General features: G+C 43.9%; 1 protein-coding gene across 2 annotated transcripts in view; it reads right to left on the bottom strand.

Annotated features, from left to right (window-relative positions):
* Positions 1-14,730, bottom strand: part of LOC138972481 (hexokinase-like) — a 29,353-nt gene extending 14,623 nt beyond the window's left edge. The window contains exons 1-6 of one of the 2 annotated variants that reach the window (XM_070345109.1): positions 14,382-14,730; positions 5,111-5,344; positions 3,594-3,800; positions 2,450-2,500; positions 1,848-1,959; positions 684-831 (exon numbers count right to left, since the gene is read on the bottom strand). In XM_070345109.1, coding sequence (XP_070201210.1) covers positions 684-831; positions 1,848-1,959; positions 2,450-2,500; positions 3,594-3,800; positions 5,111-5,327 — 735 coding nt within the window. In that variant the 5' untranslated portion in view covers positions 5,328-5,344; positions 14,382-14,730. The remainder of the gene's footprint in view (positions 1-683; positions 832-1,847; positions 1,960-2,449; positions 2,501-3,593; positions 3,801-5,110; positions 5,345-14,381) is intronic. The other variant, XM_070345110.1, reaches the window with a different exon arrangement.
* Between the last annotated feature and the right edge of the window lie 1,696 nt (positions 14,731-16,426).

Here is a 16,426-nt window from a genome sequence, read left to right as displayed (position 1 = left end):
ATATTAGTTATGTTCACTATAATCAGATCTGCAAAGACTCTTACGTGGGATAAGCCATCTATTGACTTAGACACATAACAATGATCAACATCCTGACTGCTTTTTGGAGATGGATTTTATTAGGGGGGGAATTTTGCAGAATTACGCTTTTCATAAATGAATGCATACACGAATCTAAATATGCACAAAAAGCACCGAATACGTTGATTCCTGGTATTTGTCAAAGTCGAGGGATACTCTTCTCCCATCTATTAGCTTGGTTAGATTTGAGATATTGATCCCAATCGTTTAAACGGGAAGGACCGTACATTTAATTATGCGGAATCCTCCATGCATGAGTTAGTCAGTTAGTTAGTTGTTGCGTTTTGCGTCCAGCGGACCATATAGGCCAAATCAGCCCCCCTCCCCCCCCCCCCCCATGCATGGGTGGCACATGCATAACACAGAAAAGGCTGAGATTGATTGCATATTCACAAAACTGGTTTAGAGGCCTGGTAGAGAGAACACATGTTAGTAATGTTAACAGGACAACATGAAGACGAGAGATAAAACAAACTGAAGTTAAATTTTGTTTACCTTTGGGGAACATATTTTGTGCATGTCTTATGGAATGTGTATAGCTGGCGAGATATCGCTGAAAAACCATGTGTCAGGCAAACCGCAAAAGGGCAATATCCGCTTACCTTTTCGTTTGGACCGTCGCACTCCTGCTGGATAAGCGCTTCGCCTTCGCCTAGAACCTGTTCATGCTCGTTGCGTGTTGGAATTTGTTGAAGCATCGAAACAGCATCAGTGTGCTCATCGCGCTTTTCCTTCTTCTTCATCTTCTGTCTGTTTCGCAAAATATCAGATGTGTATTGTGCAAATGCAACCTTGCCGGACAGGCGAAGCTGAATACAATGGTATCAGACATTTCATGTTTGTCAAATAACTCATTGTACTCATAATTTAGATATGTGTAATTTTGGGCTTCAATAAGGCTTTGGTCGGGCGACAATCCACGATGACTACCTCGACGTTTAAAATGGAAGCATGTTAATGTATAATTGTCCATGTCTTTTTTTATTTCATCATCATCGTCATCGTCATCGTCATCGTCATCATTATCATCATCATCATCATCATCATCATCATCATCATCATCATCATCATCGTCGTCGTCGTCATCGTCATCATCATCATCATCATCATCATCATCATCATCATCATCATCATCATCATCATCATCATCATCATCATCATCATCATCATTATCATCATCATCATCATCATCATCATCGCCAGAAGCGTGTGTGGCAGTGTTTATATTTTCATTTTGCATTAGATAGTTTCTTTTTAAAGTGTCACATCACATGTGTATTTTGTCATTCAGTCTACACTGTAGCTTAAAGTGTTCCACTTTAGAACATGCCCGTTTTGCTACCAGTTGTGAACACTGAGTGGGATACAATATACATCTACCAGCAAAACTAGCACACATTGTAAATACTAGATAGCGTTTACAATATGTGCTACTTTTGCAAGTAGAATTATATCGTATCTCACGCAGTGTTTACAACGGGTTACAAAAACTGTGTTCAAAGGTGGAAGACTTAGAGTGTATATATCACCACGCAATCCGGCAGTGTGGAAGAGGTTTGGCTCATTTATCAGTGAGGAGTAATGGCTTAAGACGTATATCTATTCGTAAACAAATCCTAAACAACAGATATCAGCTCTGTTGTTCCTAGAAGAAGAAAAAACCCATTCAGTGTATTATTGACTGAACCACAACCACAAAATGAAGATGTATGGATATCTATGGGGGAAAAGAGACAAATTGAGAAGAAAACGTCTTTCCCACTAACTTCGCAGAGCTCTTTTTTCTGAAATAGTGCACGCCTGTAGCAGCCAATACCACCACAGCAACCACAATAAGTATGATGCCAATGATAAGCACCGACACGTGACTCTGTTCGCCTGCAATACAACGAACAGATGTACGCAATTTGCATAAACATGTACGGGTAACCACACAGACACAGGCGCACCCACACCACTCATACACACCCACACACACACTTACACAGACAGACAGACAGACAGACAGACAGACACACACACACACACACACATACATACACAACCCACACACACACATACACACACACATACACCCACCCACACACACATACACACACAGACACACACACACACACACACATGTGTAATTTAAACTCATCGAGGCTCCCCGCTTAGCTCAGTGCCAATATTCAGAATGCGCTGCGTTTTCTCTTTTTACAGGAGACTCGACAAGAGCGATAAATATGTAAAACTAGAGTAGTTTACTTTGCTCATTTAGTGAATTACATGAGAAAGTTGTGACACGAAGAAATAAGTTTTACTTCGGCCCACACATGCAGTAATCATGTCAAGTTTTGTTTTATGCTCAAAATCATATAGCTCTTACCTGTTCCTGTTTGAAGATGTATCATTGTTGTTGTGGCGCCTCCGGATCCCTCTGAAAACACACACACACACACACACACACACACACACACACACACACACACACACACACACACACACACCACACACACCACATACACCATACACACCACACACACCACACACACACACACACATACACACACACACACACACACACACACACACACACACACACACACACACACACACACACTGTGCTTGTGTTTTACATGAGTATGGATGATCGTTACGAAAATTAGAAGACAACAATTAAGTCAATAGGAACACTCAGGGATTTTGCATAACTTGAATACGGTTAGAATTAAAAAGAAAGCATTGTTGCTTTATTTGTTGTCTGTCACTTGAGAACCACGGTTTGCGTAAGCATGGATTTCTACATCCAGGACATTTATTTTCAAAATCGATTAACCTGAATGGTAAATACCATACAACAGTCAGGTTCCCTTCAATAAAAGGTTAATTCCTTTCGCAATCTTCTTTAAGTCCGATTGATCCCGTCATAAGTACTCTGCCTCTCTTAGTTTTGATTAAAAATGCCGACACTAAATATTTGGAAAGCAGAATTGTTTGCATCAAATGTGAGATTTTCTTCTAGATGGAATTTAAAATGTCCAGAAAAAATAACAAGAACGCTGAATCATGATTAATCATTCAGTCAGTTACAATTCTACAGAATGTCATAATTGTATAATTATATCATGGAACAAAGCTGACTTGCAGAAAAAAACTGTTTGTGACTCATACTTATTTGTTGATAGTCTGTTTTGAAGTCGAGTGTAACTAGCAATACCATATGTGAGCATAACAACACAACTAAAGGGACAATCTTTACGAAAACGTTGTGATTAAATCATGGCTAAAGCTAATCTTGTAGACAACGATCACACTTCGCATGATATAGCTCATTAAAGAAAAGTAGAAAAATCATATGCTGCCAAAAGCCTGATTACCTGATGCGCATATACAACAAGAACCTGTCTCTCTCTGTCTCTGTGTTCTTGTGTCTCACTTGTCAGTCTGTGTGCCTGTATGTCTGTTTGTATGTCTCTTTCTCTCTCTCTCTCTGTAAGTTACTCACTTATTTAATAACACGCATATTTTACCTTGTACGATCAGTTCACATACGTGTGATGTTTCTTTGTCTTGAGGCAAAATGAAACACATGTATAACCCTGCGGATTCTTCCGTGACATCGGGAATGTTGATGATAAGAGGTTCTTGGCTAATGTTGTTAACGGTATAACCATCCTTGATGGTGCATTTATGTTTTTGCTCTTCAGGGTTCCACCGACATAGCAGAATATCTGTTCCTGTAAGAAAGTAAAATAAACAACACACACACAAAACACATTGAGTTCACACAGTTACACACACAGGCACATTGATTACTGTCAGAACAAACGACAAGGGGATGAACAACCCAACATCTGAAAACAACATAAATCTCAAAGCCTGAACTGCAAAACAGAGAAGAAAACAAGTCGCGTAAGGCGAAATTACTACATTTAGTCAAGCTGTGGAACTCACAGAATGAAACTGAACGCACTGCATTTTTTCACAATGACCGTAGTCCGTCGCACGTACAAAAGGCAGTGACATTGACGAGCCTGTTTAGCGCGGTAGTGGTTGCGCTGTGCTGCATAGCACGCTTTTCTGTACCTCTCTTCGCTTTAACTTTCTGAGCGTGTTTTTAATCCAAACATATCATATATATATGTTTTTTGAATCAGTAACCTACAAGGAATAGCCTAAGATGAAATTGTTTTTAAATCGATTTCGGAAATTTAATTTTAATCATAATTTTTAATTTTTTTTAATTTTCAGAGCTTGTTTTTAATCCGAATATAACATATTTATATGTTTTTGGAATCACAAAATGATGAAGAATAAGATGACCGTAAATTTGGATCGTTTTATAAAAAAAAATGTAATTACATTTTTTGGGATTTTTAATGACCAACGTCATTAATTAATTTTTAAGCCTCCAAGCTGAAATGCAATACCAAAGTCCGGCATTTGTCGAAGATTGCTTGGCCAAAATTTCAATCAATTTGATAAAAAAAATGAGGGTGTGACAGTGCCGCCTCAACTTTTACAAAAAGCCGGATATGACGTCATCAAAGACGTTTATCCCAAATATGAAAGAAAGTCTGGGGATATCATACCCAGGAACACTCATGTCAAATTTCATAAAGATCGGTCCAGTAGTTTAGTCTGAATCGCTCTACACACACAGACAGACAGACAGACAGACAGACAGACAGACAGACAGACAGACAGACAGACAGACAGACAGACAGACACACACACACACACACACACACACACACACACACACACACACACACACACACACACACACACACACACACACACACATACACACATACACCACGACCCTCGTCTCGATTCCCCCTCTATGTTAAAACATTTAGTCAAAACTTGACAACATGTAAAAAGAACAAGTACGACATAGAAAACGGAAAAGTTGAGCTTGATCAAGCTTTGGATACTTACTAAAGTTATTACTGATATTTAGGTGTGTAGGTTGTAATTTTCACCACGATACCATTGACAGTTAGGTATATATTCACCATGCAAAATTGTTGAGTGTTCTTACCAATGTCAAGTGTTGGTGCATTTGAACGATAGCGTACCACGCTGACCGTACGTTTGAGCGCACTGACAGGTGTGTGGAGGTTACAGGTCACTGCAGCAGGTTGTCCTGGAGGAAAGCTCCCTGCATCGCAAGTAATGTGCCTCCACGTACTCTTTGTGTCAGACAGGGCTATCATGAGGAGAGGCAGGGTGATACAGAGGAGACACGCAAGTCCCATCGTGGCCACTTGTCAACCTGAAAGAAGAAGTTGTCAAACCTGCGATCATACTGGTTTGTTACATTTAGTAAAATGTTGATCTAATACTTTCAGATAGATCCGACATTGGCATGAAGGTGGGGTGTATCTGTGTGTGTGTGAGTATGAATAGCACTTCTCGAAACTTAATATTATATTCTTCGAGATAACATACCACGTTTTAAATTGTTTTGATAACTATATTTGATGATTTTAAATCTGACCTTTTGCAAAAGTTGAGGTCGCACTTCAGTGGCCACATTATTAAACAAATGGATTCAAGTTCGACCGCCTATTCCTCGACTCAGTCCGGAATACGTGATTGCACTATAGGTGGGATGATTGATAATTCATACATTTATACATTTAGTTTGTTCATTAAAGCCGTTCACAAGGAGGGGGAGGTAAAGCCGTGCATTCTGGAGCTAGTTGTTGACAAGACTATGCCAATGAGCGAAATTAAAGAAATGATAAATATGCTTAATCATGTTGACACAAATATAGACATTAAGAGGACGTTAACTGTGTGCTCGTAAATAATACGAAAGAAGCCAAGTTCAGGAAAATGTAAAGGACTGCAGTATCATGAAACCCTAGTTTAGGTTTTCCGCACTACAATTTCCTTTCCTTTTTACATTTAGTCAAGTTTTGACTAAATGTTTTAACATAGAGGGGGAATCGAGACGAGGGTCGTGGTGTATGTGTGTGTGTGTGTGTGTGTGTGTGTGTGTGTGTGTGTGTGTCTGTGTGTGTGTGTGTGTGTGTGTGTGTGTGTGTGTGTGTGTCTGTGCGTGTGTGTGTGTAGAGCGATTCAGACTAAACTACTGGACCGATCTTTATGAAATTTGACATGAGAGTTCCTGGGTATGATATCCCCGGACAATTTTTCCTTTTTTCGATAAATACCTTTGATGACGTCATATCCGGCTTTTTGTAAAAGTTGAGGCGGCACTGTCACACCCTCATTTTTCAATCAAATTGATTGAAATTTTCTGGGACAGGCTGATCTTTCTTAACCCAGTGTGGAATTTTCAGTGGGGCGACCACCCCCAACCCAGCGCGTCCCCGGGTGGCGGATAGGGGAACGGTCTTCAGAAATGGAGATCAGCCGCTTGCGGCCGCGGACCAAACTGGCGGTGTTTCCTACCAGGGCGGAGTGGGGTAGCAGGCGGCACTGCTACCCCCTTTGAAATGCTCCATCGTCCATTGACGGGACTTATCTAATGCGATTTGTGGCGCATTAAAACCCTAGCTGCGGGTGGGATCCCGGCAAATCCTCCCCCCTATGCTCTCAGGGTAGGACGTACGGGCCATGAGCTAGGGGTGAGGTAACCCCGACAGAAAACCCCGAATGCTGAAGACGGAGGACCCGGGCCGCACGGCGCACTCTAACAAACCACGGGTACACGCGCTTACGCAAATGATGACACAATCAACCAGCACAGATGGAAATGGCGCTCGCCCATTGAGGACCCCCCCAGGGTGGAGCAGCGTCGGGTCCCATGCCTCAAAGGGACCCAGCCCCAACTACTGGAGGTCCCTCCCGTCCGTCTTGCCACGCCAGGGGACGCGGGAGGAGAGTGACTGGCATCACCACAACCAGGAAGAAACCCAGTCAGCAGCGACCTTTTCAGGTCATGCACTGGAACGCAGAAAGTATCCTGAACAAGAAGACAGAGTTGGAGCATATCCTGCATGAGAAGAACATCAACATCTGCTGTATTCAGGAGACGCACCTGACACCCCAAAAGTCCTTCAAAGTGAGAGGCTACCAGTGCCTTAGGTCCGACAGAACAGACCGAAGCAAAGGAGGAATCCTGACCCTCATCAGGAACAACATCAATGCCTGTTTGATAGAAACGCACATGGAGGACTCCGAATATCAGGTGATTCGAATCCAGACGAAGACAGCAGAATTCCATCTTGTCAACTTCTACTGCCCCAACGATAGACACCTCGCCCTTGACACGATCCCCGCAAAGGCCTCCAACTTCATCGTGGTGAGTGACTTCAACAGTCATTCACAGAGTTGGGGATATGACCACTTGGATCGGAGAGGAGAAGAGGTGGAGAACTGGCAGGACGACAAAGGTCTCATCCTTTTGAACAGTCCCTTTGACTGCCCTACATTCTACTCCAGAAGATGGCACACTACATCAACTCCTGACCTAGCCTTCTGCACGGAAGACATGCACCAGCTAACCAGCAGAGAGGTCGGAGAACAGCTAGGTGGAAGTGACCATCGGCCAGTCTTTTTGACCCTGGGCATGGAGTCCTGCACTGAAGCTTCCTTCCCACGGTGGAACTACAAAAGAGCGAACTGGTTCCTCTTTAGACACCGCACCAGCGAACTCACCAAAGACATCAGAGTCAAGGGTCGAGACATCAACATGGTGGCGAAGGACTTCAACATGAGCATCCTCAGAGCAGCGCGTGAGTCCATTCCCAGGGGTGCCAGGAGAGACTATAAGCCCTACTGGAGCAATGAATTGCAGGAACTGGATGATGATCTGGCAGACACCAGAAGGGAAGCAGAAGTCAACCCGTCACAAAACAACAACATCCGCCTCCAGGAAGCCAAAGCCAAATTTCTCAAGAAGAAGCTACAGGCAAGACGGAGAAGCTGGCAAGAGAAAACAAGCTCTCTGAACCTTGAGAAGGATGGCAGAAAGCTCTGGAGGCTTACAAAGCAGTTGAATGATGAGAACACCTGCAGAGGAAAGATCACATTAGAAGAGAACGGGAAGGTGCTAACTGGAAAGCATGCTGCCAACCAATTTGCTGAAAGCTATGCAGCTGAGAGCAACCTCCATGTTAGCCCCGAGAAACAGAGAGAAGCAAGAAGAGAGAAAAGAGAGAGACCTGCCAGACAGTTGACAGTGGACGCCATGAGTCAACCACTCACACTCCACGAGCTGCACTCAGCTCTGAAAAAGTTAAAGGCGAAGAAGTCCCCTGGCCCAGACGGCATCACCAACGAGATGCTAACCCACCTTGGTAGTGCAGCAGAGAACAAGCTACTCGAGGTCTTCAACAGCAGCTGGCAAGAAGGATCGCTACCACAACTCTGGCGAGAAGCGATCATGATCCCCATCTTAAAAAAAGGGAAGGATCCAAAGAAGGCCACCAGCTATCGCCCAATCAGCCTCACCAGCTGTGTTGTGAAGACCCTGGAGAGAATTGTGAACGAGCGCCTCCGGTGGTACCTGGAATCCAGGAACTTCCTCGCCCCTGAACAAGCTGGATTCCGACAGTTCCGCAGCACTGAAGATCAGGTCACTTACCTGGCGCAAGAAGTTGAAGATGCCTTTCAGGAACAGAAGCTGGTCTTCGTCACCTGGATATATCTTCAGAAGGCCTTTGACAAGGTCTGGAAAGATGGACTCCTTGTAAAACTGCTGAGGAAAGGCGTGTCCAGAAACATGTACCAGTGGATTCGCTCCTACCTCTATAACCGCAGGGCAAGAGTTAACGTCGACCAGACCAAAAGCAAGAAGTTCCTCCTTCGTCATGGCATCCCTCATGGCGGAGTCCTCTCCCCCACACTCTTCCTTCTCTTCATCGACGATCTGGTGTCTGAGATGCCCAAGGGGATCAAAGCTGCTCTCTACGCAGACGACCTTGTGATCTGGTGCAAGGAGGAGCACGCAAGTACTGCCACCTACAGAATGCAGCAAGCGGCAGATAGGCTGAACGCATGGGCAGAAGATTGGTGCGTCTCCATCAACAAGGAGAAATCCTCCACCACCCTATTCACTCTGTCGCCAAAGCAGAAAGCCGGAACCATTAGGCTTGGTGGAACTCCTCTGAGAGAGGATGAAGAAGCAACGTACCTTGGTGTCACCTTTGATAGACGGCAGACCTGGAAACCACACATTGCACAGGCAGAGACGAAGGCCCGGCGCAAGCTAGCCATACTCAGGAAGCTGGCAGGTACCACCTGGGGAGCGAACGAGAAGATACTGAAGACAGTATACCAGGGAACAATCAGACCCCACCTCGAGTACGGCTCCACAGCGTGGTCAACCTCAGCCAAGACAAACCTGCAGACCCTCGACCGTGTGCAAAACCAGGCCCTCCGACTCATCACTGGTGCAATGAAATCCACCCCCATCAAGGACATGGAGAAGCTTACCACCATCGAACCCCTCTGTCAGAGAAGAGAAGCCAAGACTATGGTACAGGCCGGGAAGCTCAAGTGCCTACCCGACCACCCCATGAAGCACAGACTGAGCAACCTCACCAAGAACCGGCTCAAACGGAGCAGTTTTGTACACGAGAGCAAGAGACTTTCTCGACAGTACAGGGAAGTCTTCCCACAGAACACTCTACCTCTGACTCAAGAAGAAGAGGAAACCTCCAAGGCAACAGAGAAACCAGGCATCCAGATCTGCACCAGTGTTCCACATGTTACCTCAGGAGAAGATCAGAATGACACAGCTCGACAGGCACTCACCTTAGCCCTGATCGACGAACAGTACCCAAAAGAGGCGTGGATCCATGTATACACCGATGGATCAGCAACTAACGCCGTGCTCAATGGAGGTGCTGGCATTCTGATCCAGTTCCCTGGGGGACATACAGCTACATCCAGCGTTGCCACTGGCAAACACTGCACAAACTATAAAGCAGAAGCAGAAGCTCTCATGCAGGCCGCCTCCTCGGTTCAGGACTCCGCAGACCCTTGCTACCAAGTTGTCTTCCTCTCGGACGCCCTTTCAGTCCTTCAGGCCCTAGAGAACGACAAACTCCCACAGGTGGCCAAAGCATTACAGCTGGTCAGACAAACCAGAAGAGTTGTCCTCCAGTGGATACCAGCACACTGTGGGATACCAGGAAATGAAAGGGCAGATGAGCTGGCGAAAGAAGGAGCCGTGGAAGACCAACCTGAAAACAGTGTCAGCTTTAGTGAGCAGAAGACAATCACCAAGGCATTGATGAGGCCAAGGACAAACAGAGATGACTACCACACAATGTCTCTGTTAATCTAGGGAGAAAATATCCAGCGATATTTCTCCGTAGGCCTAAAGTTCGGCCATGACCTAGGCAAAATAACTTGCGCAGCCGCAGAAACAAGAAAATGGAAATCTTATGAAGCCGTCATCAACACGAACACAATGATTGCAGAAGCAAACTCTGTACCTACACGACCGAGACACAAGACTGATTATTTCACAGCTGCAAAGGGTAAGCTTACTCACGTCAGGTCTTCACTGACAAGCTAGGAACAGACGGAAAAGTCCAAACAAAAGTAAATGACGTCAAAGTCTCTTTCACTTTGCGTGTAACTTTGTCATGACGTCTTTTTGTGACGACAGTATACGCGACAATTTGTTCGCTTCCAGTGTCATTTTATACTGAAAAGCAACTCAAAAGAAGGAGCTAAGTGTCTTGAAACAGCTGAAACACTCTTTTGGATTGCCGTTTCAATGTTAACCAAAAAGTTAAAGAAAAAAACAAGGTTCAGTTGCGAACTGACAGCGGATTGAGCATTTATTCCTGTTGATGAAGGTACGATTGAAGCTTTATTCTCTCCGTCAACCAACAAGACTAGATTTGTAGCAGACGAAAAACAAAGTGTGCGTTTTTCCTGTCTTGTGAAGGCGATTATGTCGTTATAAGTTATCTGTACGTTGTAATGACATTTCAAAACAAAATTTAGCTTTGATGCATCACGGGATAATAAGCTTATACGTTTTCATCCATGGAATTGTTTTTTTCGTCTCGGCAGGGTGAATGAATTCATGATGTCTTTTCCAGAACTGGACAAAACTGGCCTTGCCAAGACTGAAACAAAATATAGTTCTACAACTTCTAGGCTTGGGTTGATTGCCCATGGTGAATTTCCAATGATTTGTTTCCACATGTAATGAATGGCGGTTATGGTGTTTATAGTTGAAGGGATATAACTAGTGCTTTTTGTAATACAAAGAGTTTGTCAGGAGTTGTTTAACTTTGAGAGTGGAAAGTTTTGACAACTCAGTAAAATTCCATGTTAGTTACGGGCGGGTCAAACTGGGTTCGCAGCACGTGAGTTTACAACTGTGCGAGTTGTTCACGTTATAATCGCAACCGCCTGATTTTGTGAGTTGGGCAAGTTGTGATTGTAAACTGCCTGACAATTGAAAGTCATTCGACCTGGGCTCTCGGATGAGAAAACCTGCTCTTGCTTTTGATGTCAACTTTGGAAGAAAACATTTGATCTTGATGTCAACCTTGGAACCGGGAAACATTGCCGGGATGACTTGGACTTTTGTATGGGTGCCGCCATATTGGAAGATGAGGCCGCCCCAGTCTGACTTGTGCGGGGTGGTGCCAGTGTGGCGAGGGTGCGATGGAGGCCATAAGGTTGAAGGCTAGCTACATCGTCACCTCTACATAACGTAAAAGTTATGTTTTGTTTATTTGCTTTCTTGTCCTTGTAAATATGTTATGACGTTGACAATGAATGAGTGAGTTTCACAAGGTCGTGGACAATGAATGAATGAGTTTCAAAAGGTCATGAATTGATTATTGTAAGCAAGAAAATATTTGAGAATTTGAGGAATGAGTTGATAATTGCTATGTCAGAAACAAACCAATTTGCATGTTCTAATTAAACCATTGGCTATTGTTTGGAAAGAATGAGTTGGTGAAAGACTACAAATTCTTCTAATCTTCTCTCTGCTTTCCTAAACTTCTGAGCGGGAGTCAGATGATTGACTGTGTGTGTGTGCACCTATAAAGAATCTGGAAGGAGATTAATAAGGATAAAGACGGATCTTCTTTATTTCAAATCTCTTACACCACATCCCATGACAAATTCTCTTTACTTTGGTCATGCCATATATACGTTACAGCTCCGTCCATCCATGGTATCGCGTGATATTTTGTCTTGACGGGGTGAAAGAATATAATGACGTCACTGATCTCGGCAGAGCCTCGAGTGACGTCATCATATTCATTGACCCAGTCTCGACAAAATATCAGGCGATACCATGGATGGACGGAACTGTAACTTATACATATATGTGTGTGTGTGTGTGTGTGTGTGTGTGTGTGTGTGTGTGTGTGTGTGTGTGTGTGTGTGTGTGTGTGTGTGTGTGTGTTTGTTGAACGATTCAGACAAAACTACTGGACCGATCTTCATGAAACTTGACATGATATTTCCTGGGTATGATATCCCCAGAATTGTTTGTTCTTTTTTCAATAAATGTGATGACGTCATATCCAGCTTGTTGAGATAGTTGAGGCGGCACTGTCACGCCTTTATTTTTTAACCAAATTGATTGTACTTTGGGCCAAGCAATTTTTTACTCAGTCCGGACTTTGTGATTGCATTTCAGCTCGAAAGCTTAAACATCAATTAGTTTGCTCATTAAAGTTGTCATTATAAACTATTTTCCACGTACAAATTAAACAAAATATTGCATTGTATTCCTCATCTTCTCCTGAATTCAAAAATATATAAATATACTATGTTTACTTCTTCTTCTTCTGCGTTTGTGGGCTGAAACTCCCACGTACACTCGTGTTTTTGCACGAGTGGAATTTTACGTGTATGACCGTTTTTACCCCGCCATTTAGGCAGCCATACGCCGCTTTCGGAGGAAGCATGCTGGGTATTTTCGTGTTTCTATAATCCACCGAACTCTGACATGGATTACAGGATCTTTTCCGTGCGCCCTTGGTCTTGTGCTTGCGTGTACACACGAAGGGGGATAAGCTACTAGCAGGTCTGCACATAAGTTGACCTGGGAGATCGGAAAAATCTCCACACTTAACCCACCAGGCGGCCGCAGCCGGGATTCGAACCCTCGATCTTCCGATTAAGAGGCCGACGTCTTACCACCCCGCCACTGCGCCCGTCTATGTTTACTTGAAAAACGCGCTTAGAATTAAAGAAAATAGGTCGAGTGTATTGTTCGCATTCTTCGCGGAGACGAGCGTGACCCATATCGGTCTTCGGGAAAGTTCAGGCTAGTTTTTGGTGTTGATCTTTTAGATGAATGCGTACCGATTGACTAAATGTCTTTTAATCGCTTCACGCAACTTGTTATTATCTTCTTTTGAAAAAGTGCAGTTCATTTCCAAATGTTTGACGTGCCCTATATTGGAATGTGGTTATTCTTATTTACCAAGAACTACTACAGAAATGTCCAATCACTGTGATCATGAAACAGTCACAACAAAAGAAAAACAAAACAAAAACATGGATAAGAAAAAAATAAAAAAATACACATAAAGCCGTTCTCAAAATTGATGTTTCACTTACATGTTTAACAATGATTGCTTTGCAGTTCTTTTCCATTTATACATCTGTACATTATACAGATATGATATGCTTAAACTGAAAATGTGCTCAGAATGAAAGAAAATCGGTGTATGCAATGTGGGCAAGTTGTATTGAGAACAACTCGACCCGTCTCGGTTTACAGGTTTCATATGGTCAGTTATTGTTGTTATTGTTGTTGTTGTTGTTGTTTGTTGTTGTTGTTGTTGTTGTTGTTGGTGGTGGTGTTGAGGTTGCTGTTGTTGATGGTGATGTTGTTGTTGTTGCTGTTGTTGTTGTTGCTGTTGTGGTTGTTGACGGTAAAGTCAGCGCAACACTAGAGCGTGGAATAAGCAGGGCAGGTCGGGTACTAGACCGCCCTTGCTGTACATAATTCAGTACAGGTTTTTCAGCTCTGTCTTTCGAAAAATCCACCCTAAGTGAGCCACGAAATAATATGACAGCTATGTGTGCAACCAGTATAACAGGGCGTGAGTGCATTGCGAATGTCAAGGTCGCCTAACGCCCTACATGCAACTTGGAAACTCTCTCTCTCTCTCTCTCTCTCTCTCTCTCTCTCTCTCTCTCTCTCTCTCTCTCTCTCTCTCTCTCTCTCTCTCTCTCTCTCTCTCTCTCTCTCTCTGTTCGACTCTTTGAGTATAACATGTTTACATCATGTTTTGCTTTTTTTAGATGTCGTTCTTCAAAAATTGTCACATTAGGGTTTTAGAAGAAAATTAGTGTCACTTTGACCTGGAAAGAGAACGAAAATATATACCACATACCTTTTGCAAGGCAGGCGCATTGCACGGATGGTTGCCTCGAGTATTTCCCCAGTAGTTCCAAACAGCACCGCGTTACTGATTATGCCAGTGTCTGCATTTATAACAGAGTCAACACAGATTTGTAAAATCAGAGTGTCCTTGTTATGTTTTGTCAAGCGTCTCGAAAATGCTCTTGCATTGCCAATTACTAGACCGTGTGCTGGCCTGCACTGGTTTGCAGCACACTGCCTGAACACAATCCCCTCGAAGGTAATGTCACCGTCTCTTCTTCTGCGCGCGTGGGTTACAACACAAAGGTGCGCTCGTCTAAGATTTTAAAGTCGATGTTATTTTTAACGCGTACATGGCGGAGTATTTCCACACACGCACACGTAAAGGCACACACACACACACACACATACACACACACACACGCACGCACGCACGCACGCACGCACACACACACACACACACACACACACACACACACACACACACACACACACTGCTGAAGTCACACACGCTTACATTCTTGCACACTGTGAGGGCTGTGAATTATTGATGACCTTGACTGTGTGAGATATTTCTGCTTTATCTGCGTTGCATTCAATACCGGGTAAAACCCCAGTTTGGCCTGATGTGTTGATATAAAAAGATCACAGTCAAATGCGAACAAAACCCGGTTGATCGTAGCGATTCGCTCGAGTCAGTATAACAATATTGAAGATGTACTCTACGATTGCTTCGTTGCCTAGTGGGGGGTTCCAATTGGATTTTGTGTAGAACGGAGGTATTTCCGTGTTGGAGGTATTTTCACGGAAGTGAAATTTGCATCGACTGTTTCGTGCAAGTTTGCAGAAATCTGCAGAGATTTGTTTTCTCGTGGTTGGTTTGTTGGTTTTTGGCGTTGGTATGAATTTGAGGCCTTTTGCTAAGCCCAGATACTGTCTATCCGAGAGTTGCACATTTGACAAGTTGATCACGAATTGTTTGGCTCGTGTCAAGTTGTTGTTGATCATTTTTTCTTTCTTATTAGAAAGTCTGGTTCGTTTCCTCCTTTTGATGCGGAGTTGTGTTTTGGGGTGTCTGCCCATGATTTGGGAGAGAGCCGTATAGTGACAAGTGCACTTTGACCACGGATAGTGGGGTGGTAACGCGTGTCCCTTTGGTACGGGAATGTGAGGGGCTGAGCAAATCGTCGAGATAGGGTATGTGTGCTCAGTTGGAGGTTTTAATTAGTGCCACTGTGCAGATATAACAGTTGGGGAAGAGGCTTAGGAATGTGCAGGCCTCAGTCTCTTCGTCTCCTTTCCCCGTCCCTTGATTGGGTTTGAGGGAAGGCAAATGCCGAAAATACCTAGTGTTGCAGGGATTAGCTGAAACGTATCGGCGTGTGTGACTCGATACCCTTATTGCTGCGGCGTCACAGTTGAAACGGATGTGTCCCGTCTGTTCTGGTTGATATTTGGGGAATAGTGTGGAATTTGTTCCTCTTGGTCTGGTTAGCGGCACATAGTTTAGGTGTCGTTTCAACGTCTGTTGATAGAGACCGATCTATTTGCGGTGTCGTAGTGGAGACAGATGTTTTCCATCTCTGAGGGTTTGATAACTGGGGATTAATCCCAGCGAAGCTGGAGGTATCCCACGAACGCATTTTCATACCGATAATACATGATAAAGAAGGATTCTTTGTGCCCGGCTACGTGCTACAGTTGGAGATGAAAGTTCACCAAAAATTGGGACCATACTAACAAAAATACGGTGGGTGCAATAGTCGCCCCCTTTTTTTCAGCAAACGCCACCCAAGGCCGCTTTGGACGGGTAGAAATTCTGTACTTTCCAAGTCTATTTGTGTGTGGTTGTTCAAGACTATGGATAAAGCTCGCGTGAGAAGATTACGTCACGGTCAAAAGTTTTTGACGTCAATTAATGCATCATGACGTCATGCCTCCCTGTAGTCTTTTTCTCTCGCGCGGTGTGTGTGTGTGTGTGTGTTCATTTTGTGCACGTGTTAGTGTTAGTGTGGGTGTGGGTGTGTGTGTGTGTGTGCGCGCATGCATGAGTCT

This window comes from Littorina saxatilis, linkage group LG8 (assembly GCF_037325665.1).
Source record: "Littorina saxatilis isolate snail1 linkage group LG8, US_GU_Lsax_2.0, whole genome shotgun sequence".
Taxonomy (NCBI): Eukaryota; Metazoa; Mollusca; class Gastropoda; order Littorinimorpha; family Littorinidae; genus Littorina; species Littorina saxatilis.
The sequence above is the reverse complement of the archived record's forward strand: the minus strand, read 5'-3'. Positions and strand labels throughout refer to the sequence as shown.